At 42.4% G+C, this 26,575-nt stretch overlaps 1 protein-coding gene across 5 annotated transcripts in view; it reads right to left on the bottom strand.

Annotated features, from left to right (window-relative positions):
• KIF2A (kinesin family member 2A) overlaps positions 1-23,403 on the bottom strand; it is a 58,396-nt gene extending 34,993 nt beyond the window's left edge. For 3 of the 5 annotated variants that reach the window (XM_074813768.1, XM_074813769.1, XM_074813770.1), the window contains exons 1-3: positions 23,175-23,403; positions 1,494-1,588; positions 75-194 (exon numbers count right to left, since the gene is read on the bottom strand). In XM_074813768.1, the coding sequence (XP_074669869.1) occupies positions 75-194; positions 1,494-1,588; positions 23,175-23,238 (279 nt within the window). In that variant the 5' untranslated portion in view covers positions 23,239-23,403. The remainder of the gene's footprint in view (positions 1-74; positions 195-1,493; positions 1,589-23,174) is intronic. The other 2 variants (XM_074813771.1, XM_074813772.1) reach the window with 1 other exon arrangement.
• Between the last annotated feature and the right edge of the window lie 3,172 nt (positions 23,404-26,575).

The raw sequence follows: 26,575 nt of genomic DNA, 5'->3' as shown, positions 1-26,575 counted from the left end.
AAAAATTCAAGCATAACAACATGTATAGCAGTACTGCAAGCTTAACATGAACACGTTGCATAGCTATTACCAACCTTCACAATTTTGTTTACTTTGGCTGATGGAGTAGGTGGTGGTGGTGTTTCTGGACTAGGTTCAATATCTTCATCAGGTGCAAGATCTGGGTTAAGTGAAAATATGCTCTCCAAATCAATCTGTGTAAGAGAATATAAAACGCATTTATGAGTCTTAAAACAATATTTACCCTCTCCCCTTAGCCTGTTATGTTTGAGAATAAACAGTAAATACACTTAGTGGTTTTACCCCACAATTTGTTAATTCTAAAATCTAAATTATCTTGGTTTATGTTCACTAAAAACAGCATAAGCTTTGGTCTTTGTAGGAGTTGAAAACAGACTCTTCAGAAAAGGGATGAATTAAAAATGACCAATAGATATTCATAATTTTGCCAAGTGATTAAATGAAAACAGAAGTAGTTAGTGTTACTGTGGTAATTTGACAATCACTGCAAAATATGAAAGACATTCTGTAACATAAAAATAAAGAGATCTCAATTATTTGAAATTTCCCAGACAGTGCAAGAGAAACAGACAAATTATAACCACCCAAAAAATAAAAGCAAAGTTGAAACCAGTTAAATTTATCATGCTATTTTTCTTCTTCTAAGTGTTCCTCATTCAAAATGCTGTAAAATGTAAAATAGCTGGCTTCAGATCTATTGAAACTTGTTTTCCTAAAAATCTTAAACAGCTTTTGTCTCTATTGACTGCCATTTCCCCTGGCTGGACCTTTCAAAGACCTCACTCCTATATGGATTCTGCATGTCCACAGGGATGAGCTCAGCCAATGAGGTCATAAGGCCTTTTTCACAGGGTTTGTTTTTTTTTTTTTTTTTCTTTTTTTTTCCTGTGCTTTCACAAAACCAGTGAAGTGTAATTATTTTTGAGATGCTTCTCTAAATCTCAGCTGAAACTGGCTAACATGGTCCAAAATTTAAACAAGAAGGAACAGCAAAGTGTTACACACAAAGACAGAGTTTCTCAAAGAAAGCAAGGCTGGAAAGTTATTGCCAGTAATAAATAAGCAAACAAACTAGCGTTTCAATTCTTCAATAATACAAACACAAAAAGATTTCTAATCTAGCTCTCCCACTAGTTTCCTGTCTGAACTGCAAGTCATTCTCCGTCTCAAAAATTTGATTTTTCTACTTGTAAAAAGAGGATAACAAGGTCAGCCTTTGTAATCTGGTTCAAAATCGACAGATGAAAAGAACTATTTAAAAGCTATGACACAGAGATCAGCAAGTCGAATCTAATATAACAGAAACCAGCATTTGCCCAACAGCTCCCATGCGAAACAGGCTGTAACCAAAGAATCATCAAGTAAATTAAGATTTATATCTTCTTTTTGTTTCCAGTGCAAATTCCAAAGTAACATTAATGTAGATTACATATTTTTTAAAAAGATAAAAGTTTTAAAATAATTAAGTTTACCTCTTTGCCTTTAGTATCTCCATTTTCAATCCATTCAACAGTTACACTTTCATTATCTTCGTTCAGGGATGTTACCATAGCTTGGTGAATTCGACCTAGAAAGCAAACACAAATGATCCTTTATTAACTGGTGGGAAAATTTTCCAGTGGTTATTTTCACTCCTGCATTGAGATATGCAGAGAGAGGCAGGAAGAAGAGGGTTAAAAAAATAAAATTGAGGTGATAAGAAGATGATTCCTGGAAAGCAGCTCAGACCTGATTCACCAGTGGAGGCTCTAATGGACAGCTGGCATACATGTGAAAAGCTCAGTGAACAGATAATTGAGTGGTAAGTAAACAAAACACCATGTGAAAGCCACACCACTTAGACTCTCTTATCTTGAGAGGAGAAAACTCCAATACCAGGAGTCTCCCATAGGTGGTAAAGTCTCCTAAGGTGTGCTTCACAAAGGCTTGTTTGTCGCCTTCTAGGCTGATACATTTTATGTCCCAACACAGGAGTGAAGGCCTCTGAAATTGTATTCTGATACCCATTTCTTATAGGCATCCAATCAGTTGGTAATTCAACTAAAATTAAACTGCCTGCAACAATAATACAAATCATCATTTTAAAAACAGCTGCTTACACAGACTGATGAGCTGAAGAGTTAAGGTGCCGTTGCTTTGACTTCTCCAGTGAAAGACCCAAAGCCAGCAAGCCCCCATAAAGTACAATAAAACTAGTAAACTTTCAGCAGAAAAAAGGATTTTTCTTCTTAAACATGTAGAGTACCACAGTTTTTTTATGTCCTATTTCCAATACACAGTAGCAAGGAGCAACTGGAAGAGCAGAGCAGCCATGCACCAACACAAAAGGATCAACACCCAGGTGTCACATTGATTTCACATCTGTGTTTTGCCCTAAGAGTACCAAGAAAACACGAGTCCAATGCAATTGCTTCTCTAACACCCTCCTTTAACAAGTCATAGCACTAACAAGCAATCTCTTGCTCCACCTGCCCAAGGGCCACGTGCAGCTCCCAAGGCAGGAGCAACCATGAGCAGCCCGTGGATGTGCTGCTGCTGCTGCCTGGCACCCACTCGGGTTGAAACACCACATGGTCCTTACGAATCTGCTCTGGTCTGGGTCTCCTCCACCTTGCACCTTCCCTTCTCCTTTCCTAAAGCTCCCAGGCCCCCAAATCCACTCAGTTTTCCCCTCTGTTGATTGTTTCAGACTTCTTTTAGCCATTTCAGTCCTAATTTGACAGTTTTCCAAAGTTACTGTTTCTATACATTCTAAGCCTCCTAGGGCTTGCTGAGGGACAGAAAAGAAGAAAAACCTTGACTGATATCACAAATTATCTCACCTAACAGTGCAAGTAACAAAGTACACTGTGCAAGTAACACTGCAAGTAACAAACACATACACACCTAGTTGAAATTAGGCAAGAAGAGAGACTACAGGGAAGCGTCATGGAAGGTAACAGCAAATCTGTGTACTCTAGGGAAATGTGCAGAGGAAGAGACTAACTGAAATTCAGGCAAAGCATAGAGCTCGGGGCACTCACAGAGCAGCCTGCATCCCTGGACAGCACTGTTTTCACATCTGCAACACTGGCAATGTACATTACATATGCATTTATAACCTCTGTGCTTGTCCTTGCCCAAAGCCTAAGATTCACTCCACCACTACAGGTCAAGTAGGGTGGGTTTTTTTCTTTTACTTTTTTTAAAAAAAAAAAAAAGCCTCTCCCTTTGCTTCACTTGGTTCCTTTCCTCTAGCATTCACTGGTTTTTATTTCCCTGACTTGTGTTTTGGCTTGAACAAGCCCTTCCATTTGTGCCTCCTGCTCACCATTCTCCCAGGCGCCCCAGCTGTGTGCTCTGCAGGGACTGTCTGGCCTGCATTCCCCACCGAGGCACTGCCAGGAGATGCACGGGCAGGGACTACCGCCGTGCCCTCCCCTCTGCACCCTTTCCCCTCAGACAAAGGACATTGAGCAGGCATGTGTTCTGCCCTCAGGACCTTGCCCAAATTCTGCTGGTGGCGGGGCTGAAGCAGACTCATAGAGCACAATGTATCTTACACCTTATTTCCTTGGACAAGTGTTTTTGCACAAGTTTTTTTTGCACAAGGTCCTCAGTACACCCCTTCATTAATTTCTCTGCATTTAATAACCTCTAGGGACTTAATTTTGTGCAAGAACACCCTGTGGTAAAACTATTTCAACTAGCTATCTGGTCCTTCAGCAAATTAGCAACAGAAGCCACTGTCTTCCTTTAGCAGTGCCACTCCTGCCACTTCTACAAAGAGCATGCTGGGACCACAAGGACACAAAAACTGTGGGAACTGGAAGACTCCTCAATCTTATGTTGGCATAATCTTCTGCTACTGCTTTAAGGCTTGGCCCAGCTGTCAATCCACAATCAAGAGAAAAATGATACATGAAAAAACCTAAGTTTAGTGAAACATATTCTATACAATACTATAACAATGTTTATTATGTTACCAAATTTTATAAATTTTGAAGAGCACTATTCACAGCTGAAACCTGTGACACTGTATTAGTCACAGAGCCATCATCTAAGTCCTATTACCTGCTCCTGTGTTCTATTACTTTTGACAGAGAAAGAATAATAACTTTTAAAGTTTTAATCTTTGCCATAACAAGTGAAAGGAGATCAAAGCAGGTTGGTGAATGAATAGAAAATACTGAACACTCTCACAAACACAGTAAGCCAGCATGCCATAACAAAAGAATCACAATAAATCTTCCATCTCTGTGCCAGATTTCATCTGTTCCCTGGCCAAGAAAGTCAGGGCTGAATAAAAAAAAAAAAAAATACTGAAAAAAACTCCACTTATGTCCATCTTCCAAATATTCTCAACTTAAATAGAAAATGTATACTATAATGTTTAAACTGGCAGTATACCCATACAATTTGTTCCTAAAAATTCTTTGTGTTACTAAAAGTTTACATGTTATTGAAGTGCCAGAAAGCACATTTACATCTTTACAATTGCCTCTTGCTCTCCGCAAACAGTATTCCATTATATTTTTCTAGTACACAGCTGAATACAGCAGCTGTGAAATTCAGGAATGCCAGCAACCAATTAGGCTGGCATAAACCTCGTCTAGCATATAAAGCAAGACCAAGCTGCAAATGCTAAAGCATAAGAGCCAAATCAATCTGCAGAGTGGTTAAAAGCAATGTCCCTCCTTTCTGGTGCACTTTCTAGAGTTGGTATCAAAATCTGAAATGTAAACATGTCCATGTAAACACAAATGTGCATTATGACAAACAAAAAGGTACAACTGATTCAGGAAAGATTACCTTCACATACATCTCAACAACAAAAGAAGTAGAGACACAGTGCTGATACAGCGGCTCTTCACTTGGCCTCTCCTCACATGATTAGAATTCACATCACAGGCAAAACTTTTTCTGGGAAGTCATTACATTGCTATAGGGCTCAAAACTAATGGAGAAGTTGTTTGAAAAGGCTATTATTTGTGTAAATATATTCTGTCATACAGCATGTGGCATCTGGCTTATCTCCTACTGACTAGACCATGCAGAAAATACTGCTGCAAATACAGCAATACAACACAAACATACATGAAGCCAACACTTTACAAATACTTTAAATACACCTTATAATATTCTCACCCTAATCAATACAAGTAAATAACATCAGCTCACCATTCCCTCTCTTCCTAGTCATCTGACGAACATTTGGCAAACAGAAGAAAGCAAGTATAAACATCTGCAGAAATATCAGATAAAGCCTCTCTTTCGTAGGAGTTCTTAGGGTTGGTGTAGAAAAAGGTTCAGGAATCAGCAGTAAAAGCAAATAACCAGGAATAAACCAAGCATTTTAATTAACCCTCAACCTAGGTAGCAGTGCCAGCTGATCGCAAATACCAAGCTGTACTTAGATACATACTTCTAAGCAACCCGAACATTTTCTACCTGCAAAACTTCAAACCACCACAATTTCGAAGCAGTGATCACAGTACTAAAACCATGACCTTTTCATCTTCCTAATACTTTTCAGAAACATAAGTTATCAGATTAAAGATGGGTCGGTGCTTTCTAAATTACAGTCTGTTTGTACATTGTGTACAATTGTAAATTGAGTACAGTGACTCAAACCCCTTTGTGCTCTCCCAAGTGACTCAAGAAGTAAGGCTGGGAGAAGACCACAGCCTTCCTCACCCTTCCACATAATTGAAGTGCACTCGCCCCGAAACACTGTACTCGTACATCTCATGCAAAAGTTTTGTGACGTCTTAGAAGTATCTTTGAGCCATAATAATTAAAAATTTACACACAGGCTCTGGGTTTAGAAAGGTTCGTCATTTCCACTATGACCCTCTCATTCCATCCCCAAAAACAGTAGCAGGACCCTGCCCAGCAGTGTTATGCTATGATCATCATACAGTTTAAGCCCTGTCAGCTCAAACCCAGGCAATGATTTTTAGCAGGACCAGGCTATGGCAATGCTAACGGACTCAACATTCAGTAAAGGAAACTCACAGCTTATGTTACATCCTCTGAATTTGCCACTCCTTTAGGAGTGTTATTTTATCTCAGGAAGTGGTCCGTCAGCTGAGCACTTGGCTTTTCTAAGTGCATCAACAGTAGAGGTTTCATAGATGAATGTAAACTATACTACAACTTAACATCTGCTACAGAGTCTTGCTGAGGATAACCAACATAACAGAAGCTATCCATCCCTTAAAGGATTATGAGAGGCATTTGTGAAATAGCCATGATTTTCCTAATCACATTCATGAGGGACCTGCACCCTCTGCCACTTGATATTCAAAAATTAAAATTGCGAAAAGTAGAGTTTTCTTCACTCTCTTTTAAAAATAATACAAACCCCAAGTCACATAGACAAAAAAAAGTATGTTTAGGAGAAACATGAGGCTGCAAATCCAGAAGTATCATATACCAGCTTTATCGTGGTCCAGAAAATTTTCTCCTGCGCTACAGGCTCCAATCCTGGCGACTCTGGTGCAAAGGCTTTCCTGCTCTCACATTGCTCAGGGAGGTGAAAAATAATCCTCTATTTACCGAACAATGCCTATACCAAATTTCAAGGAAAATCCCAAAGAAAAAGGTAATTCCAGGCTCGTTGTCTCCAGCACCATCAACTGTGTTGACATCCCTCTTCAGGCGACCAGCACTTATCATGGTCCTCCCTGCACTACACAGACAGTCCTGCTGCTAATCCCCCAAGGAAAAAACAGCAGTTACTAGTGACAGATGTTTCTTTCTCCACAACGTTAAACAAGCTTGATGTTATTTTGTTTCAAAGTTTCATTTATCCACAAACAAGTAGCCTTTCATTTTCTTTGTATGTACCACAGTTACATTTTAGTTTTCGTTTACTTAATCGTAAAGATTTATTTTGGTTTCAACAGCCTTCCTTATTGTCTTGTCTGTTATCTTAGTTAAGAGTGTTATCACACTGTCAAATGGGTCATTAAACATACACAGTACCTGCCATCTTTCTAAAGCAAGTTTTTAATTAAAATTATTTTTTAATATGTAAAGATAAATTTTAATATTTATTTTTGTGAATTATCCCTGGCTACCAACTCATTTTGTTTTATTCTCTAAATTATCACACCAATACCCAAGTCCTTCAAATGAGAAGCATGTTACAACCACATTTCGTGATCTCTGTAAACCTCTACAATGTAACAGAGTTTTTGAGAACATAAAGTAGTATCAAATCAAGTTTCCCATATCTGCCTATATATTTCAGCTTTGAATTAAAATCCAACTTAATATACTCTTGCACCCATCTAGACAGCTACCAAACTCGGAAAAACCCCCAACTAAGATGGGTATCTAATTTCTGTGCAGAAACCAATCAAACATAGAGCTTTAGAAAAAATGAAGTTCACAGATCCTACTGACAGTCCACTAACAAATGATGAGAGGGAAAAAAACCAACATATGGACATGCCCCTGAACTGTGTGTAGTATTTAACTTCAGAATACAAACAGCACATTTAACATCCCTCATACAGCAAACAGGACACAAGCGACTTTTTGGTTCCCCTTGCATTCAACACCAACAAGCCCCTCCACTCCAAACCATTAAATTATAATTCACTGTGCTCACTCTAGTTGAACCTGTTAACTACCCATACTGATGCATCTTCTCTAAAGCAGTTGCTTAGAGCTGCATATAAGCTCTGCTGTCGTGGTTTTTTCTTCTCTAATAATTGTCAAATCTCCAACCTTTTCACATTGTCATTCACTGGATTTTTCTGCAGACCTTTCATTTTGTAAGCTGATCTCTAAATTTTCCCTTTACATTCAAAACAAGTTTCCTGTGGTTTCCCCAGTTAGAGGAACACTTCGGTTTTTCACTTCCCTTCAAGGCAGGTCCAGTTCCTTTTGGGCGTGGGGAGCTAATACTCTTTTAAGCACATTTCAAAGGGCATTATTTAACATTAGTGATCTCCTCCTAAAACATCTTCCCTTTATTCAGAAGCTTCAATTGCTAGCGACATCAATGGCAGTCATCCCACTGGCTTCGCAAAAGGTTGTCAAGAACATCTCATCACCATAGCATTCGAAAGCTACAGCTACGTATTCCCTCTGTAGGTGTCAGTGTCAGAGCGAGAGAGGAGACTTGTTTCTAAAGCAGCTCAATTCACAAAGAAGTATCACAGCACTATAGGCAACAGATGCACTGATATTTAGGTATTTATCAGCAAGTTATCTCAGCTGTACCATGCCAGTCATCCTATCATTTTTAGGAGGGGTAAGTTCTTCACACATAAGGTAGCCACAGAAAGAGATATTTGTAAGGAAACACCTGTCCAAACATATCTAATACATAATACCATAAATCCCCTAGAAACTCTTCAAAAAACTGAACACATTTTACCTTTATGTTATTAAGTAGTTTGCCTCCGTTATTCACCCCAGAAAGCTGCACTAGCACCCCACTGTCAACAGATACAAACTTTTTTACAGATTACATGCGTTCACAGTCATTTAGCACTCCCTGCTTTCTTTTATGGTTTGTACAAACACACCTGTACAACAACAGTGAGCCTATTCCTACCTGTTGCAGTCTTTAGGAGTATCTCCTTTTTCAACACTGTCAATCAGGATGACGTGCAATATCCCCACAGGAGCTCCAGGACTGCTTTCCACAGGAGCACTCACCGCCAAATAACAGTAATTCTGAAACTGCACTCACTTTTCCCATTGTCACTTCACCCTGGTAGTCTACAGTTACTTTGTCATTAACTAGAATATCAAGGTTTTTATCCTGTCATTTAGAGTTTATGATCTCCCAATCCATAGCAAAAGCACATTTACTTTGTGTCACATTTTACCGCGGTTGTTTCACTCCATACTTCCTAATCTTCCTGCAAGATACACATCTCCACAGAGATGATACTCCCACTCAGCATAGTAATGAAGTTTCCCTGAGAACAGTGTTACTTTCCATGTTATGACCAGGAATGAATAACTGTAATGGATAGGAAAAAACAGCCAGCCCGTCCCAAAAGTGATCCCAGAAGGCACACTATTAGGTAGAAATTATTAGGTATGCTATCATCACCTGTCTTAAATACATAACCATTCCTGTATTAAACTTCATCTGAATAATTTTTCATACATTTCCATGAAACATTTTACTGAAATTCAGAGAAACTTATGGCTAACCTTCATAACAGGTCGATACTGGCAATGCTGCGCAAAGCCTCTCCCATCCTGACACCCCATCAGGGCCAAGCTCAGGTCAGGGCACCCGACACTCAGCTCCAGGATTCAGCGCCTCATTTACCTGCTCCACCTCTAGGACAATAATTTGGGACACAGAGACTAGAAGCACAGTCTTCCACTGTTTGCCACCACTTTTAGTTGAGGCACTGTGTGTTCCTAGAATGCTTCCATTAGATTTGTAATTTTCCGTTGTTTTAGTGCAAAATCAAGCAGGATGAGCTGTAATCACTTCCGAAATTGATGTTAATGTGATGACAAATTGCTCCAGGACCTAAAATCCTTTTATTCAGTTATGCTGGTTTTGTCACTGGGGTACTGCAACAGTCTTTTTTTTTTGATGGGCAGGGGAGGCAACTTCTAAAGTATCTACCACTTGCTGTCAAGTTAGATTGTGTCATGTTCTTACTGAAACATGGCATAACCCATGGCCAACCTTCTCATTCTCAAACAGCAGGCAGCAAGTATTATGCTGCAATAGAAAAACCTCAAGTCTTGGAGATCACCTCCGTGTCTTTTTTCCAGACTACACCATGGACAGAAACCCTAAGACAACTGGTACGAGTTGGTTCATGTTCACGACATCCCTGAGACAGCTGGCACATTACTCACAACTACAGCACTTAGTGTTCAACCCAGATCCCTCAGCTGTGCCTATGGTAGCAAGCAGCATACTGCAACAGGAGCAGCCCTGCAGAGCAAAGCAGGTGGTGCTGGGGATCAGACATTTATATCGCGTGTTTTGGAGGGGACTGTGGGGGGTCTAGTGCTACAAACTGAACATCCCTTGTTGGAGTGCATCATGTACATAATTTCATCCAAAAAGAACTTAGGGTGCTCCAAGGCCACTTTCAAACTAAGCTAAAGCATAGCATGAGGGCATAAGGGATGACCAGAATATACCTGTCCAAAGTCCATTTTTGATCTGAACTGAAATCCTTGTACAGGTGCACCCCTGTGATCCCAAGTGGGATGCCTACAGCCCTAAGACCTCTCAATTATTATTTTTTTTTTAATGGTTATTCACCTTGACTTACTGTGGGAATACAACAGAAGATTGGCGAGGAGGATTGTAAACACGCTCAAGTGACTTGCGGCTAGGGTGCCGAAAAACACATCTATCACACCAATTGTTGCTTAGCTCTGTATGCTTGACATGTAGAATGTCTGCACTTAGATTACACAGGCCTGTGAGAGACTCAGAGGCACCTTACTGAACATCCTTAAGATTTCTGCCCTGCTGTGGGAAAGATCAAAGTACAGCGGAAAAGTACGCTTGCAAAAATCCTGGATATATACAGGCAAAAGCAGCAGGCCTGAGATCTCTTTCTTTGTCTCTTTCTGTCTAGAAAGCATTGAGCTCCGTGGTGCCTGCGTCCCCACTTGCATGCCTCTACCCAAGTGTTGCTGTGGAGATCCCCCAGGTCACGAGGTAACGAGAATAAATTTGCTCTTTGCATTTCACCCGTGGCCTGTGCTGGCACACCTACACAAAAGTGAGAAGACTGCATTGCAGTCTCCCACTATGATGCTTTCAGAGCATGAAAAGGAGCATGTGCTGCATGCCCAGGGACATGCACGCAACTATGAAAGTGTGAGGATTACTAAAAAGCAGAAGGTCTGTCCAAGCAGTGATTGCCCAAATTATGCAGTTCAGGTCTCTTCTCAAGAACCAGTCAAGAAAGTTTAGGTTTCCTTGGGGGTAGGTCACCTGGTTCACTCCAGACGGGAGCCTGGAAGTGAACTAGTACATATGCAACGAAAATGATCATGGTACCAGGACACTAGACTAAAATGAGGTATACAATAAATTCACAATCACAACCATCCAAACCATGAAACCCTTTAATCCCTTGTACATGAAGATTACATGTATACAAGTGCTAATGAAGGAGGGGACTGGGAAAGGGAAGCACTGTTTTCTTTTATGATATAGGCCTTTCAAAGCATTAGCTAGAAACTTACACATCATCTTCCAGCTTGGTGTTCAGTTACACTCTGAATTACACTAAATTTGGGGTCTGATCCTTTGACAAGACAGCTTTTTGAGTAGTTGTAGTGCTAGGGCCTCAATAACAGGCCCTGAAACAAAGTTGACCTCTAGATGAACCTCACAACTAAGTTACCCATTATTAGCATCTGTTAATTAGTAAAATCTGTATCACCATTAGCGTTAATTATTAGTATCTGATCATTAACAAAGTATGTATGCTCACTACTGAAAGATGTATCTTAGACAAAATGTAACCAGTAGTGAGGATGAGATGCTGTGAGAGTATGTATCCAGCTTCTCTTGTTTGGCCTGTTGGAAACTCCCTTGGTTCTCCCCCGCCCGGAGCCCTGGCCAGGCTTTGGGTGGAATCCAACAGGAGGGTGAAACCAGATGTTTCCCCTCAAAACAAAGGTGCAAGTTATTCTGGCTTGCTGATTTTTGGTATATAAGGCTGGGCCCGCTCACAGCAACTTTGGAAGCCTCACCTATGGGTGGACGCACCGCGTAGGATTTCCCACTTGCCGGGACAGGCTCTCCAAATCCTCCCTGCAACCGGGGCTGCCCAGTGACTGTGGATATGGATGATGGTAGCGTATGCAACTGGTGAGGTATCTTCTTAATCACTATTCTCCCCTTTGTGTAGTAATGATTAGGTGCATTAACTGTATGTAGTAATAATTAAGTGTACTATTCTGTATTTTTCTTATTGCCTATTTTCTGTATTACTTGGTTATATCCTTTAATTATTAACAGTAAAATAAGCCTACTCTTTTCACTCTGGTGCTAAGTTTAACTGGCATCCTCGATCAGCAGAACAGTAGTCAGATGCCATGACTTCAAAAGGGCCTCTCAAAAATAAGGGAGTACACGAAAAGGTGGCCAGTGATCTTCAACTCAGATGAAAGATAATGCATCCAGAGAAAAATAATCTAAATTAAGGGCACACAATGCTAAAACTGGAACTAGAAGTTGCAACTCAAGTAAGAGAGAGATCCTTAGGTTAACACTTACAGCTCTCTAAAGACTTCAACTCAACATGCAGCTGCAACAACAAAAAAAGCCAGTAAAACATAAAAGCAAGAGTCATTTTCAAACTATAAATAGAACGCTGGTACACCCACATCTCAAGTACTGTGGTACTAGTCTTCACACCCCAAAAAAGATGTAGCAGAATTAGAGCAGGTAAAGAAAAGGACAACTAAGACGACAAAGAGAACGAAGATATTAAGGTGGGTGAAACTGCTCGCTTTGAGGAAAAGGCTGCGGGTGGATTTAGTTGCACTTCACAACCATAAAGGACAAAGTAAGTGGAAACTGTTATTCACCAAACCCTGCAACACTGAAGCTGGGAACGGTTTCTTCAGGCACATAAAAGTAGCAATGTACTTTTCTATGCAGCAAGCAGAGAACTTCCCGATCTTGCTTCCATTCCACAAGAGGTTTGGAGGCAGACAGTGTAAGTTGGATCAGAAAGGTATTCAATAAATTCACTGACAATAGGTCTATAAATGGATATTTAGTAGGACTAGGCAGAGCTGTACTTCTAATATCCCAGATACAATTCTGCATACTAGGGGAAGACAAAGACTATGGACTGTGGCAAGGCTGACCTGCTTTCCCTAAATAGCCTCTGCTACGACTGTTGGGCTAGATGAACCATCAGTGTGATCTACCAGGGTACTTCTTATGGTAGTGGTGAGCATACTTCAAGGAACCTCCAAATGGGCAGAAACAATAAGCTTTTAAAGAAAAAAATCACCTTCCCCAATTTCAATAAAAGTCTTATAAAGAGAGGAGGAAAAAAAGTTTTCATTGGCTTTTCATAAAGTAAATTTCGTTTTGTCATATATTCACATAGCAATTTACCTTCCAAAGTGTAAAAAAAGCCCAAACCAAAACAACAATAATCTACCCATTTTCAAAATTCTTGTGAGCTGTCTTTCTGCTCCTTTGCCCCCAAATTGCTAATAAATTTTCTATCATTTTCTTCATAATGGGGGTTTGGTTCAATATCCTTGCCCACCGGTCCCTTTCATGGCCCATATGAACCCACTCCAGTTCTCAGATTTAAGGAAGATTAAGAATCAGAGCTGCAAACTTTATTCAAATTAGAACAAGATGTTAACGTATGCCGTGATAGTATTTTCTGTCCTCTATAACTTTTTTCTTTTACTGCCACTGCATAAGTGAAGGTTTTCATTCAATTCCTGGTAATGACATTCGCATCTTCCCTATGAGTTGACAACTTGTAAACAAGTTGCAGGAATAGTCCAATGTCTTCTTACATGTATTTTTTTAGCTTTGTAAAACTGAGCATAATTTGACACCTTTTTGCACATTTAGTCAGCAATTCCTTGGAGTCCTTTAAGACAATTTTGCAGGCAGCTTCTGGAACATCTTTTTAAAATGTTTCTGAAAGTCCCTCTCCAGAATACTTTGCTATATACTTTTGCAGATCAAAGTCTTCTGTGTTCAGTATAAATTTCAATACAGTTATGGTATGTAGGAGCAAAACTAGATTCAGTCCACTATATCTTTCAAACAGCATTGGCATTTAGTGGTTGTTGAAATTCTTTTAGCAACAGGATTTAAGATTGTGCTGGATTCCAGTAGCGTGGTGAATACCCTCTGCCAAAAGATTGAGATGACTTGGCCAGTCTCCTCCCTCCCTTCCCCCTTTCTCATTTTGTTTCTTGCTTGAATAAATGGCAGAGACCTCCTTTTCATGATTTTCTCTACTTTTCTCTGAAGCTGACAGTAGCTGCCTAGAAACAATAGCTTCCTGCACCACACACAAAATTTCTACCAGCACCTTCTACCAGCATGTTTTCAAATGGTACCCATTTGCCCTTCATGACCCACCCTGTCAAATAGTGTTTTGCTGTTTGGGGTTTTTTTTTCCACTTCCCTTACTTTACTATATTATGTTTAGTAATAATATTTACCAATAATTTATTACAGAACTGCTAACTGTTGCTCCTAACTAATAGTCAGAAGCCTTTACTCTCACACAAGTTTAAAGCTTGCATTTTTCCCTTATCTTAACAACGTTCTAAAAGCACAAAGCAACAAGAAAACTTTAAATAATATTTTAATTCTTCTCTGTGTTTGATGAAAGCTTATTGTAACTTAAAAAAACATCAGGCTGTGATTTATAGTCACATCATTCATCACCACCTGAAATTCTATCCTATTAAAATGTCAAAATGAACCAAGAAGTTCAATTCATAGAAGTATAGAACAACATACAAACACAACCCAAAATCAAAGCACAAACCTGGAGTATTCCAAAACCTAAGTGTGCATGTGCTTTTCAGACTGAATTCATTTCCACTGCCCTCCTCCTAGAGCCAGAGATCCTCATCACTGCATCACTATGCATGCCTGCATCTCTAGCAAGCACTTCTATAGATCGGCCGGAAACACACCTCAAACTCCGTATGTAGTTCAGCCACTAAGGATAAAGTAACGCATTTTAGTGACTGCAAAATGTGCAGCACTGTGCAACAAAAACTCTAAAGCCAAGCTCTGGAAAGGCACAAGTATGTAACCACCTTGCTTCTAAAGAAAAAGTTTTAAACAAAGCCCACCTCCCTCCAATCACACATTCAGTGTGTTCATCCATCGAAGGCAACTCCTAACATGCTATCGGGTAAGTAACAAAAGACCGAAAATACTCACACTTCTGATACCCGGGATTACACAGAGCTGTCAGTGCCTGACGAGACCCATGAGAAACTCAAACTTGCACTTGACAAAGTTTCAGTGGGATTACTGATAACTTGTAAGCAGGATAACCGTTCCACATGTGAAAAGCATGACCACCCACCCATAAAAATGAAACCAAGGTAAAAGATTTTTTGTTATCTGCAAGTTACCTGAAGCCACTTGTTACTGCTTGGGATCAGACAATTAGTTTTACAGTGTTGTTGTTGCAGAAGTGGCAAGGAATGCAGCAGACTGTTCCCTTTACAAGTCTGGGAAACTTAAAAGCATCTTATGCCTGATGCAACCAGAACTGCCACTAGGTAAAAACAACAAGCTATACTAAAAGGATATTATTCAAATAAAGCAAAATAAAAAAACCCTCTACTACCATACTCAAGCCTTTAAGCAGCAAAATCTTAATTCTTCTTTCTCCAGAGTCAAAGATAAGATCAGACTCAGTGTTGCTAAACAAGACCCAGTTCCAAAAAAACCCAAAAAGACCCAAAAAAACCCCAGGTGGCGTAATTACTAAATCTAACTGTTAATTCACATTATTTAAAATGTCACTTGAAGTTTTGGCTGCACACACAACACACAGTTTTAGAGTTATCTTCAAGAACCTCTACCTACTCCTTTTAACTAAGCAATTCTAAAATTAACTTGGGTTCCTAGCAACATGAAACAACTGAATTTGGACTGTAATAGTAGTTATCAAAAGTCTTCTAGGCATGTTCTACTCATGTAAATGATTCAGTGCAATACACACATTAAAAAAAAAGAACTGATAAGCATAAGCTTGATAAATTAATCCTCTTTTCCAGGAAAGGAATTTTAATGTAAATTTTCACACAGCTTTATTACCTTTTGTCTAACATGCAAAATCTAGTTTTACATATTTAGCAATGACCAAATTCAAAGACAGCAAAATTAACTCCACGGAACACTTTGTAACAGCGAAATGGCAATGCCATCTTTGTAACACCCTCCCAGAGAACTACTACCTGTGGCTGCTCTGTTTCCCAGGAGCAATTACCAGGCCTGGAGAAGAGTGGCACAAGAAAAGAACATCTAGCTCCTTGTTCTACCTCCAATGGTGGCTCCACTTGAAAAAAGCATGTAACATGGCAGGTGTACTTCGCTGACTCCAAGTAAATCAATGGTTTATGAATGTTCAAAGCCACAACTGACCTGTTTATCATGATACCTTCTCAGGACATGAACAAAACAAATTTCCAGGGTCTAAGACACAGTCAGTACTGTCTTATAGCTAAACTGATGACAGAATTCAAAGCGTCCCTTTACAGAGGTCAAAGGTGTAGGAAAAACATGTCAATCACCTGACTATATACTGGGAACACTATAGGAAACTCTAGGCTTTTTAATTCTTCAGTGGAAATAAAAAATAATACTCTAACAGCAATATAAAACTATGAATGTTTTAAGGAAAGGAACAATGACACAAAAAGAAGGGAGAGCACACATACCTGTACATACACAATATGAACTGGTTTGAGGATGTAGCTAACAGCAGTTTAAAACAATCTACATCTGGATTGCAATCGTTTTGGTTCCTGTCCTCCCTCCCTTCCTCACTTCCCTACAACATCTAACTAGAAACTAACACCAATACACACAAAAAGCAGCCCAGAGTTTAAGATGTTTAACAGCTGTGAAATCACACTGATAGTCAAAATTAACTGTAGCCAACTTAATTATGATGACTGTCTAACAGTCTTGCATAAGTATAAAAATTTCTACCAAGACCCAGGAAAAATTGATCCAAACAGTATAGCCAGAAACATTTCTTTTAGTGTCTATGTTCTGTTCAGTATTGAGAACAATTTAAATAAAGCCCCAAATACCAAGTCACAATAAAAGTTTGGAATATATAAATGCAAGCAAATGGTTTAAAATTACATTGGAAGGAACCATAACTATTTCCTCCAAAAACCTAAATACTTCTGAAAAGACACATGTGGTAAAACTGGAAAACATACATCAGCTTTCAAGCAAGCAAAAAGAATTGTTCATACACCTGAGAGCTTGTTCATGTTTTTGAAATAGATCATCAGATACAACAAAGAAGGTATTACAGCTCCATAAAAAACTTCTACCCTACAGCTGAAAGTATGTACACTTCCAAATAATTTTAACTATGCTACAGAGGCACAATGAGAAACTGGCTATTAAAAGACAATGTCTTCTTAAGAACTCCTCAGTTTTAAACTACAAACACCATCATGCTTGGCCATATATTTTGTTTACTACACATTCTCCCTACTGGACAAAATCAAGACTGCTTGGTAGTCCTTACTGTGGACTTATGTATCCTACTTTTGGCATTACATTAGAAATTTAGCTTAACTCCGAAAAGCTAGCATAAACCTTTAACATCTCAAAAGTCACTGAATTCTCTTCCTCTATGAGCTAAACATACTGAGAACAATTACAGTGAACACTACATACTGGAGTTCACCATGGGTTCACCACAGCATTCTCTTCCTGATCCTGAGTCTGGTCATACAGTACAGTGAGGAAGACAAGATAACCCAACAGACAGTAAGATGGGAAAAAAAATTTTGAAAAGAACAAACACACTTTATTATATAAGCAGTACACATTTACAGAGGAAGAACTTAAGAACAAAGGAATGAAGCAAGTTTACTCCGTTCTGCTACTTATGCCTCAAGCTCAAAAAAATCACAGTGGCACATCCCACAGGTCAAGCCAACACATATACTACAGATTTTGTGCTCCAGGAAAGGAGCTCACCTGGTAAATACTCATTTCTCAACACTGTCCTATGGTAAGTAAATGTATTAGAACTCAAAAGGCTCATTTATTTTCTAGAGCAAATAGAAAGAGATACTTTTGCAATGAATTACTATTGTCAGGCATGACCTCTTCCTGACGATTCATCATCTCTTCCCACCTTGACAAGGTGGGAAACCATGCTTGGTGCCCTAGCAGCGTGGCAAAGTCTTCAGTTCATAAAGGCGTAAGAACAAAAGACAAATGAAACTGGGCCCAGGCAACAGGCCATCGAGAGAGTGGGTGGAAAGAGCAATAACTTTACCTATCAAACAGAAACAAAGGATAGATTCCCCACCTCCCCAACATGATTAGAGGGGAAAAAACATGCAATACAAGCTGTGTAATCCTAGCAGCCACATAAGACATTATTGCCAGTATGTAATGCTGCATTAAACACACTTATGGAACAAAGAGAAGATTCTAGGAAGATTAGGACTCAACTCTTGTCATTCAAAAGCTATTTATACAAAATACAGAAGGCCTACATAAATATATGAGAATCTGTGACTTGCACTAAATCCACTTACTGCAAAACAAAAACTGAACGCTTTAAAAGTGATTTCAAAAAGGACACAGAAAATTTCACACATCCTCCTGGTCAACACTTCTCTAGGAACAATCCCCAGAAACTCACGACGTAACAGTACGAGAACCTACACCAGATAAGTAGCCTAAGCATTGGACCCATTAGCTTGATCAGCATTAGCAGACTTGAAACCCTGTGTGTGATCTGCCACTATGGAAGGACAAAGACACACTGTGTCCATATGGCTTACATAGGGATTTGGTAATTGAGTCAAATGACTTAAATGGGGTAACAAAAAAGTCTTAATCACAGGGAACTAACGGATATGTCGCCAAAGGAAAGAATAAAGGCACTTTGCCATTTAAATATATCCTCAAGAGGTTGTAAAATAGGGTGACTATTCAAACCTGAACAGAATTTTTACAGTGTCATTATGCTTTCTAACCTGCTATAAAATCATTGCTGCTATTGACAGTTGTACATAAAAACCAAGATCATCATACAGGATTACCTAGAGGACAGAAGGTGCTACAGACCTTTCAACTCTGAGAAACATTAATTTCACAGAAGCTGGGCTTTAAAGAAAAAAATTACAGCCCTGATCATTACAAAAATTTAGTCTCACTTGTGTATGAAAGTGAAACAGTTACCATGATGTTTTGGCAAGCCTAAGGAGAGGAGGAGCTGCCAGTAGGTTTTTGGACTAGGTGGATTATCTTCAACCGTGACCTGTTCCAGATGCTTCAGAGACAAGTGAAGAAAATTCTTAAGTAGGCAATTAAAAATAACACAGCCACAGGGAAGATTTCTTCCTACCTCCCGTCAGTTAGAGGTTATTTAAACTACAGACTCAGGAAGAACAGAAACTACCTTTTACAGTTGCTGGTGTGGTTTTTTTTAATTTTTAGTGTAAAATTAGATATTCCTACCATCCTTCTTAAAATTCTGCTATGCTTCTAGCCTCCGTTTCCTCTGGTAACAAGCTCCACATGACAATTGTACCTAGTCTATTCTCCTTTATGAGTTTTAAGTTTCCTCCTTCACTAACAGCTCTCCTGGTCTTGTATTACGATCTTTCTTTTTTACACCATTTGATTGTTAATCCCTAAAAATTCAGCATTTTTCCTTTCCTAGTTCAGTCAAATCTTCAGTCACCCTTCCAATTACAAGAATGTCCCTTCTCCTCATGCCTGTTACATTATTTCTGACACAGTGAGATCAGAATCATATTCCCTGCCCCCGCTTTCAAAATGAGCAAATATATAATTAATTTCTAGGTAGTATTTCAGATCTGCAAAGACAGAGAGAATAGTAACAGCCTGAGGATGAAACGGACAGAACCCAATTGGACTGAAAAAGTAAAGGAAAAACACCAATCAGCCTACTAAAGGGCTGCAAGGCATAAGAGATTTATCCTATTTCAGCAAAAAATGAATTTATGGGGAAAAAAAATGTGAGATAGTCTTTCTCCAAGTAGTTATATAGGTCTCTGTCATCATTAATGGGATAATGCACAGGAAGTGCAGATACAGGTATAAGTTTACGCATAAAGCAGTGGGCTATTACTATCATTTGATTAAAAGGAATTTGTCAGCAGACAAATGACCATATTTAGACCTCAATAAGGAGCATCTTCTGGACAGGAGCATTACTGCAGGTCTTGCAAGTACCTTCTGACTCCTTCCCCACCTCCCTAAGCTTCCATGTGATAAGGCACATTTTTCAAGATTGGAAATGCAGCCCATTCTTAGCCATTTGCAACTAAAATGAAGTAGTTCTTTCCCATCTCCAAGGTAGAAATAAGTAGTAAATTTCAGTAACAGAAATTATTATAAAAAGCCAAACTAGCTGACCACTTAGTATGCTCTTACATGAACATAACTTGTTATTCCAATTATAACTGGAGATAATATTTGCAACTCTAGATAACATTTATACCAATGTTTACCCACTGAGAAAAAACAGATACACAGCAAGCATCTCTGCAGCGTCAGTCCTTGAAAATGTTGGGTTTTATCCAAACACTGATTTTCATGTGGTTTTGGCCATGATTTCTAACAATGCCTTTCATTTGTACAACATCTATTTTCTATTCAGTCCTATAAGAAATCTCTCATGAAACATTTAAGACTAATTAGAACTCATCAAAACAAAAGAATATGTAACTTTTCTTTCCAGAATGTTCTCATCTCATTCTCACATTTATTGTGTTTTGCATGTCTTTGCAATTTTGTTGTAGTGAACAAGTATGACTTGTTAACATTGATGTTTCATAAAAAGAATGCTTTTCAGTCAGGTTTTCGTTTTATTTAAAGGAAAACAGAGTTATCTGGAATTAATAAAACTCTGTATTCAGAAAAGCGTTTAACGTAACTGGTAGACAGATGGGGAAAAAATGCATACTTTTCCAAATCAACCCATTAACAAAGTAAAACTTTATTCTTCTCTGGATTTGACAAATAGGTAAATAAGGACATTTTAAAGAATTACTATACCTACCTCTCAAAATAATATTTAGTTTTAAAAAAAGACTCCCTATAGATCCAACAACATGTAAAAAAAAGCCCAGACCAACACACCACTTTCTCCAAAAGTTTCTTAAACAGTTTTAATTGTGCAAGGGTAGCTGGTATGATACACAGCCCTGATTCTACCTAGGATACAGTTCTGGGTAGAGCAGATCCAGGTAGCTCCCTGTTACTGAACCAGAAGATCATATGTAAAGACTTCCACTTCATCCTGGCCACACATTTCCTACATACCAATATTGTTTGGGTCACAGATCCCTCTGTGAACTATTGGAACTCACTAACTGTGTAGTAAACTATCACATCCAAAAGTTTTCTATCATGTTTAGTGAATCAAATTATTAATTAATGTATTAAAACATCAAAAGAAAAAAAAATCACTGGCCACACTGGATGGGAGAAAGAGTTTGTCGGAACAACACAGCTGACAGAGGCACAGACAGCAAGACCCTCCCCTTGTTAGAAGCAGCTAGATCAATTTCGATTGCCTGTGCAACCACAGCTCAGGTTGGAAACCTACCTTCTGAAAGACAATGCAATCTAGTGCTGGCTGTCCTTTAACACCTTTCTCAAAATGCTCCCTGACACACACCTAGGACAGTTTCTCCTACAGTTTCATAGGAAGAGAATGACACAAAGCTGCAGTAGCCTGAGCCAGAATGGGGCATCTCCTCCACCTGTCCCAATAAAAACCAAGCAAACCTCACAGTAACCAGGACCCACTAATTGGTATGACACTGCAATCTGGTTGCTCACACAAGGACCAAGCAAACATAAATACGCAAAACCTTATAGTTTGAGGAACTGCTGTGAAGGCATCCCCCCCCCCAGTCTATTACTCATGTGTAATATATTTAATGTGCTGCATAGCATGTGTGATACAGCAAAATACGTAAACAACTAACAGTAGCAAAAATAAGTATTGTTACAGTCAAGAGTTACTGTCCTCACTCCTGACATTAAAAGTGAGCAGAACCCTGCAGAGGGGGCAAAAAAACCCAGCAAAGCATTCTCATAGCTTGTTTTCCAAAGGCATACAAACCAAACAGTAACATTTATTACAAGTTCACAAAGACCTCAGCAAAACAGTTTTACAAGTTGCTACAGTGAGGTTTTCTGAAACCCCAGACAGAGATCTGCAGGAGTTATGCAAATAACTGCCAGACCTATCAGATTCTTCAAATGACACACAAGCCATTAAGCACAAATTGAGGGCTTAGGTTTAGCACAGTGTCCAGCCAACATCAACCATTATTTTATTGTAGGGTTGAACTACAGTATGGGACACAAGAAAGCCAAGCTGCATAGAGCTTGTTGGCTGCTTGTTTCCTGCCTCATGACAAAACCACGCTAACTTCAGTGCCTTTGACCTCCAGATCTTTCTTCCCTTAGAAACATCTGCTTATTCCTTAGCAAGTTCCTGAAACCTGGAGAGAAAAAAAAAAAAAATTTCCAGAAAATCCCAGCAGAACCCCACCCTGGTTTAGCAGGCTTCACAGACCTCACAGAGGCCAAGAACAGATGACATATTCTCACTCAAATTAAAGAGCTGAAGTCATGAGTGACCTGCTATTGATTCAGCCAGTGAACTTCCCGTTTCAATTCTCTCCTACCAGACAAATCTGAAGAGTTAGCACCCTAAACCTGTCACACACACACCCCCTTTATTCACATGTATTTCTAGACAGCACCAAAGCTCCTCCCACCAGGAGATGCTGGGCACGATGTGAAACACTGGATCCCCAACGGAGAAATAACAACCCACAGGCATAAACAGCAAGCGCTCTTCTCACGTTTTAGTCATAAAGAGCATGTGAAATAACACCACCAAGCTTTTTGTCAAGGGACGTAAGTGTCCAAAGGCATTTCTGTCAAGCCATACTGTCGTGTCGTGCCCGTATGCCAGAGCAATCAGAAGTTGTTTCTTTACGTTAAAGGCCTTTCCTCCCTCCATCGCCTCATCCCCACCCCCTGCCAAAAGCCGCCCGGGCTCTCCTCCCTACCCACGCCCCTCTCCCCCCGAACCCCCTCACACCCACTGCCGCCCGCACACCGCTCCCGCTCTCCCCCCGCCGCCCCCGCCCGCCGCCGCCGCCGCCGCCCTGCCGCAGCCTCCCCGGCCCCAGCGGCCGACGCCGCTCGCGCCCCGCGCAACCGCCCTGCGCCGCCCAGCGCGAGCGCTCCCCCGACAACCGCAGCGCGCGCCAGGCCCGGCCACTCCCCGGCCCCGCGCACACAATGGGCCCCGCGCGCAGCCCCCCCCTCCCCCCGCGCGCCGCGCACCGGGGCGGCGGCGGCGCCCGGCCGGGGTCCGCGGCCGCTCCGCGGGGCCGGCCCCTCCCGTCGCGCCGGCCCCACTGACCATCGCTGCGCTTGATCTCCACGTAGATCCCTATCTGGATCTTGCCGAAGTTGGCCGCTGCCATCGCTTCATGGGGCTGCCGGGGAGACCGCAGGCGCTGCCGGCCGGGCGCAGGGGGGCGGCGGGGGGGTCGCGCGGTGGCGGCGGCACCGGTACCGACCGCGGCGGCTCTGGCAGTGCGGGAGGGAGGGGAGGAGGAGGGAGGGAGGGACGGAGGGGAGAGGGAGGAGGGGGAAGAGAGAAAAGGCGCCGGCCGGATACAACAGGCGCTGGCGGCTCCTGCGCCTGCGCGTCTCGCCGCGGCGTCACGGCAGGGCCGGCCCAGGGCGGGGAGTGGGGGAGCGGAGGCGCCGCGACTGTCGCCGGCCGCCCGCGGTCACCGCCGCCGCCTCCGCCCCCGCCTGCCTCGGCGGAGCGGGGCGCTCGGCCCGGGCGGGTCCCCAGCCCCACACACCCCCCCCCCCCCGCCGCCGTCGCGGCGGCGCCCGGTGTGCTCCCCCCCCCCCCCCCCCCGCGGCATCTGGGAGCCCCGCCCCGCCCTCGCCCCTGGTGGCCTTGCCCGAGGCTGTGCCCGCACGGCCGCCCTTCGCGGCACCTCCGCCAGGCTTGTACAAGATGGGTGGCCCCGCTGCCGGGGAGCCGGCGCCCCGCGGGAAAGCCCCGCTCCTGGCAGCCCTGCCTACTCCCCGCTCGCTAGGGCCCGGGCCCGGGCCGGGAGAGGCTCGTTCCAGCCGCGGGCCGCCTGGGCGAGCCTCTATCTCTGGTCCTGTCCCCGACTGAGACGCACAGGTGGGCCCGTTTGGCACCACTGAGGTGCTCTGCAGTTTTAATGCAATGGCTTTATCTACCTACTGTCTGCTCATACGGCTGCCGTGGACCAAGTAGAGCAGCTTAGAAGCACTCCTCGTGCTCCCCAACCTGCCAGCAGCCCTCAGGTCCAGGGAAGGCCGTGCTGTCAACAGCAGCCATCCATCTTTGCCACACAACTGGCCCGTGCATTTGTACAGCTTCAATAAAAATCAAAACACGCTTCATGTTCCTAATTTCCGTATAATGACTCCTGTACCTCAGTCAAGCCACTTCATTAAACGCTGTCACTTGGGTTTCTCTTCCAAGGGCAGTTCCTGACATGATGAAGCCATCACTGGTTCAAAATTCTCCTTTCTTGGACAGCTTCCTAGTCACCTTGAGCGGCATCACGATAAATACCCTAAACACAGAGCTTCTTCTTGCCCAGCAAAACCAGTCTATTAAAAATAATCTCCCAATCCATGCTTCAACAGGTAATACGTAACGACAGCTGACACAGTGCCACACCCCTCCCCCGAGAGCTGCACCCTCCCACCCAGCCTGTCACCCTCCTTGCCTCAAGTCTTCTCCCTGCCTCCACTGTCAGTTTCATACTGAAATCAGTACGATACCCAGCAAGTCAGAGTCCAGAAATTATGGCTGCCAATTCCTATGGAGGAGAGACAGACAGACAGAGAGAATGAGCAAGAGTGCAGCCCTGTGAAGAAGGACTTGGGGTAGTGATGGATGAAAAATTGGACATGAGCTGGCAATGTGCACTCACAGCCCAGGAAGCCAACAGTATCCTGGGCTGCATCAAGGGAAGCATGGGCAGCAGGTTGAGGGAAGTGGTTCTCCCCCTCTACTCTGCTCTGGTCAGACCCCACCTGGAGTACTGCATCCAGCTCTGGATTCCTTAGCACAAGAAAGAGATGGACCTGCGTGAGCAGGTCCAGAGGAGGCCACAAAGATGATCGGGGGCTGGAGCACCTCTGCTGTGAAGAAATGCTGAGAGAGTTGGGGTTGTTCAGCCTAGAAAAGAGAAGACTCCAGGTAGACTTTATTGCAACCTTTCAGTGCTTAAAGGGAGCTTCTAGGAAAGGCAGAGACAGAATTTTTACCAGGGCCTGTAGTGACAGGACTAGGTGTGGTGGGTTGACCCAGGCTGGACACCAGGTGCCCACCAAAACAGCTCTATCTCTCCCCTCCTCAGCTGGACAGGGGAGAGCAAATATAACAAAAGACTCGTGGGTCAAGATAAAGACAGAGAGAGATCACAGGCGAAACAGACTTGACTTAGGAAAATCAGTTTAGTTTATTACCAATCAAATCAAAATAGGATAATGAGAAATAAAACCAAATCTTAAAACACTTTCCTCCCACCTCTCCCTTCTTCCTGGGCTTAACTTCACTCCCTATTTCTCTACCTCCTCCCTCTGAGCGGCACAGGGGAACGGGGAATGGGCGTTGCAGTCAGTTCATCACCCATTGTCTCTGCTGCTCCTTCCTCCTCTCACTCTTCCCTGCTCCAGCATGGGCTCCCTCCCATGGGAGACAGTTCTCTATAAACTTCTCCAGCGCAAGTCCTTCCTATGGGCTGCAGTTTTTCATGAGCTGCTCCAGCGTGGGTCCCTTCCACGGGCTGCAGTCCTTCAGGAACAGACTGCTCCAGCGTGGGTCCCCATGGGGTCACAAGTCCTGTCAGCAAACCTGCTCCAGCGTGGGCTCCTCTCTCCACGGGTCCACAGGTCCTGCCAGGAGCCTGCTCCAGCGTGGGCTTCCCACAGGGTCACAGCCTCCTTCAGGTGCATCCACCTGCTCTGAGTGGGGTCCTCCAGGGGCTGCAGGTGGAGATCTGCTCCCCCGTGGACCTCCATGGCCTGCAGGGGCACAGCCTGCCCCACCATGGGCTGCACCAGGGGCTGCAGGGGAATCTGCTCTGGTGCCTGAAGCACCTCCTGCCCCTCCTTCTTCACTGACCTTGGTGTCTGCAGAGTTGTTCCTCTCACATATTCTCACTCCTGTCTCCAGCTGCAATTGCACTGTTTTTTTTCCCCCTTCTTAAATATGTTATCACAGAACCAGTGCCAACATCGCTGATGGGCTCGGTCTTGTCCAGCTGTCTTGGAGCCGACTGGCATTGACTCTATCAGACATGGAGGAAGCTTCTAGCAGCTTCTCACAGAAACCACCCCTGTGCCCCCGCCCCCCCCCCCCCCCCCCAAACCTTTCCATGCAAACCCAATACACAAGGGGCAATGGTTTTAAACTGAAGGAGGGTAAGTTTAGACTGGATATAAGGAAGAAATGTTTTATGATGTGTGTGGTGAGACACTGGAACAGGTTGTCCAGAGAAGCTGTGGCTGCCCCCTCCCTGGCAGTGTTCAAGGCCAGGTTGGACGGGGCTTTGAGCAACCTGGTCTAGTGGAAGGTGTCCCTGCCCATAACAGGAGGGCTGGAACTAAATGGTCTTTAAGGTCCCTTCTGATCCAAACCAGTCTATGATTCTATATACACACACACAAAATAATCGGAAGGGGGGAACTGACAGAAAGTTAAAACAAACAGCAACAACCATCTTGCACGGCTTGGTTGCTACTTGTATTGGCTCT

Source organism: Strix aluco, chromosome Z, assembly GCF_031877795.1.
Source record: "Strix aluco isolate bStrAlu1 chromosome Z, bStrAlu1.hap1, whole genome shotgun sequence".
Classification (NCBI taxonomy): Eukaryota; Metazoa; Chordata; class Aves; order Strigiformes; family Strigidae; genus Strix; species Strix aluco.
This window is presented reverse-complemented; position numbering and strand designations above follow the sequence as displayed.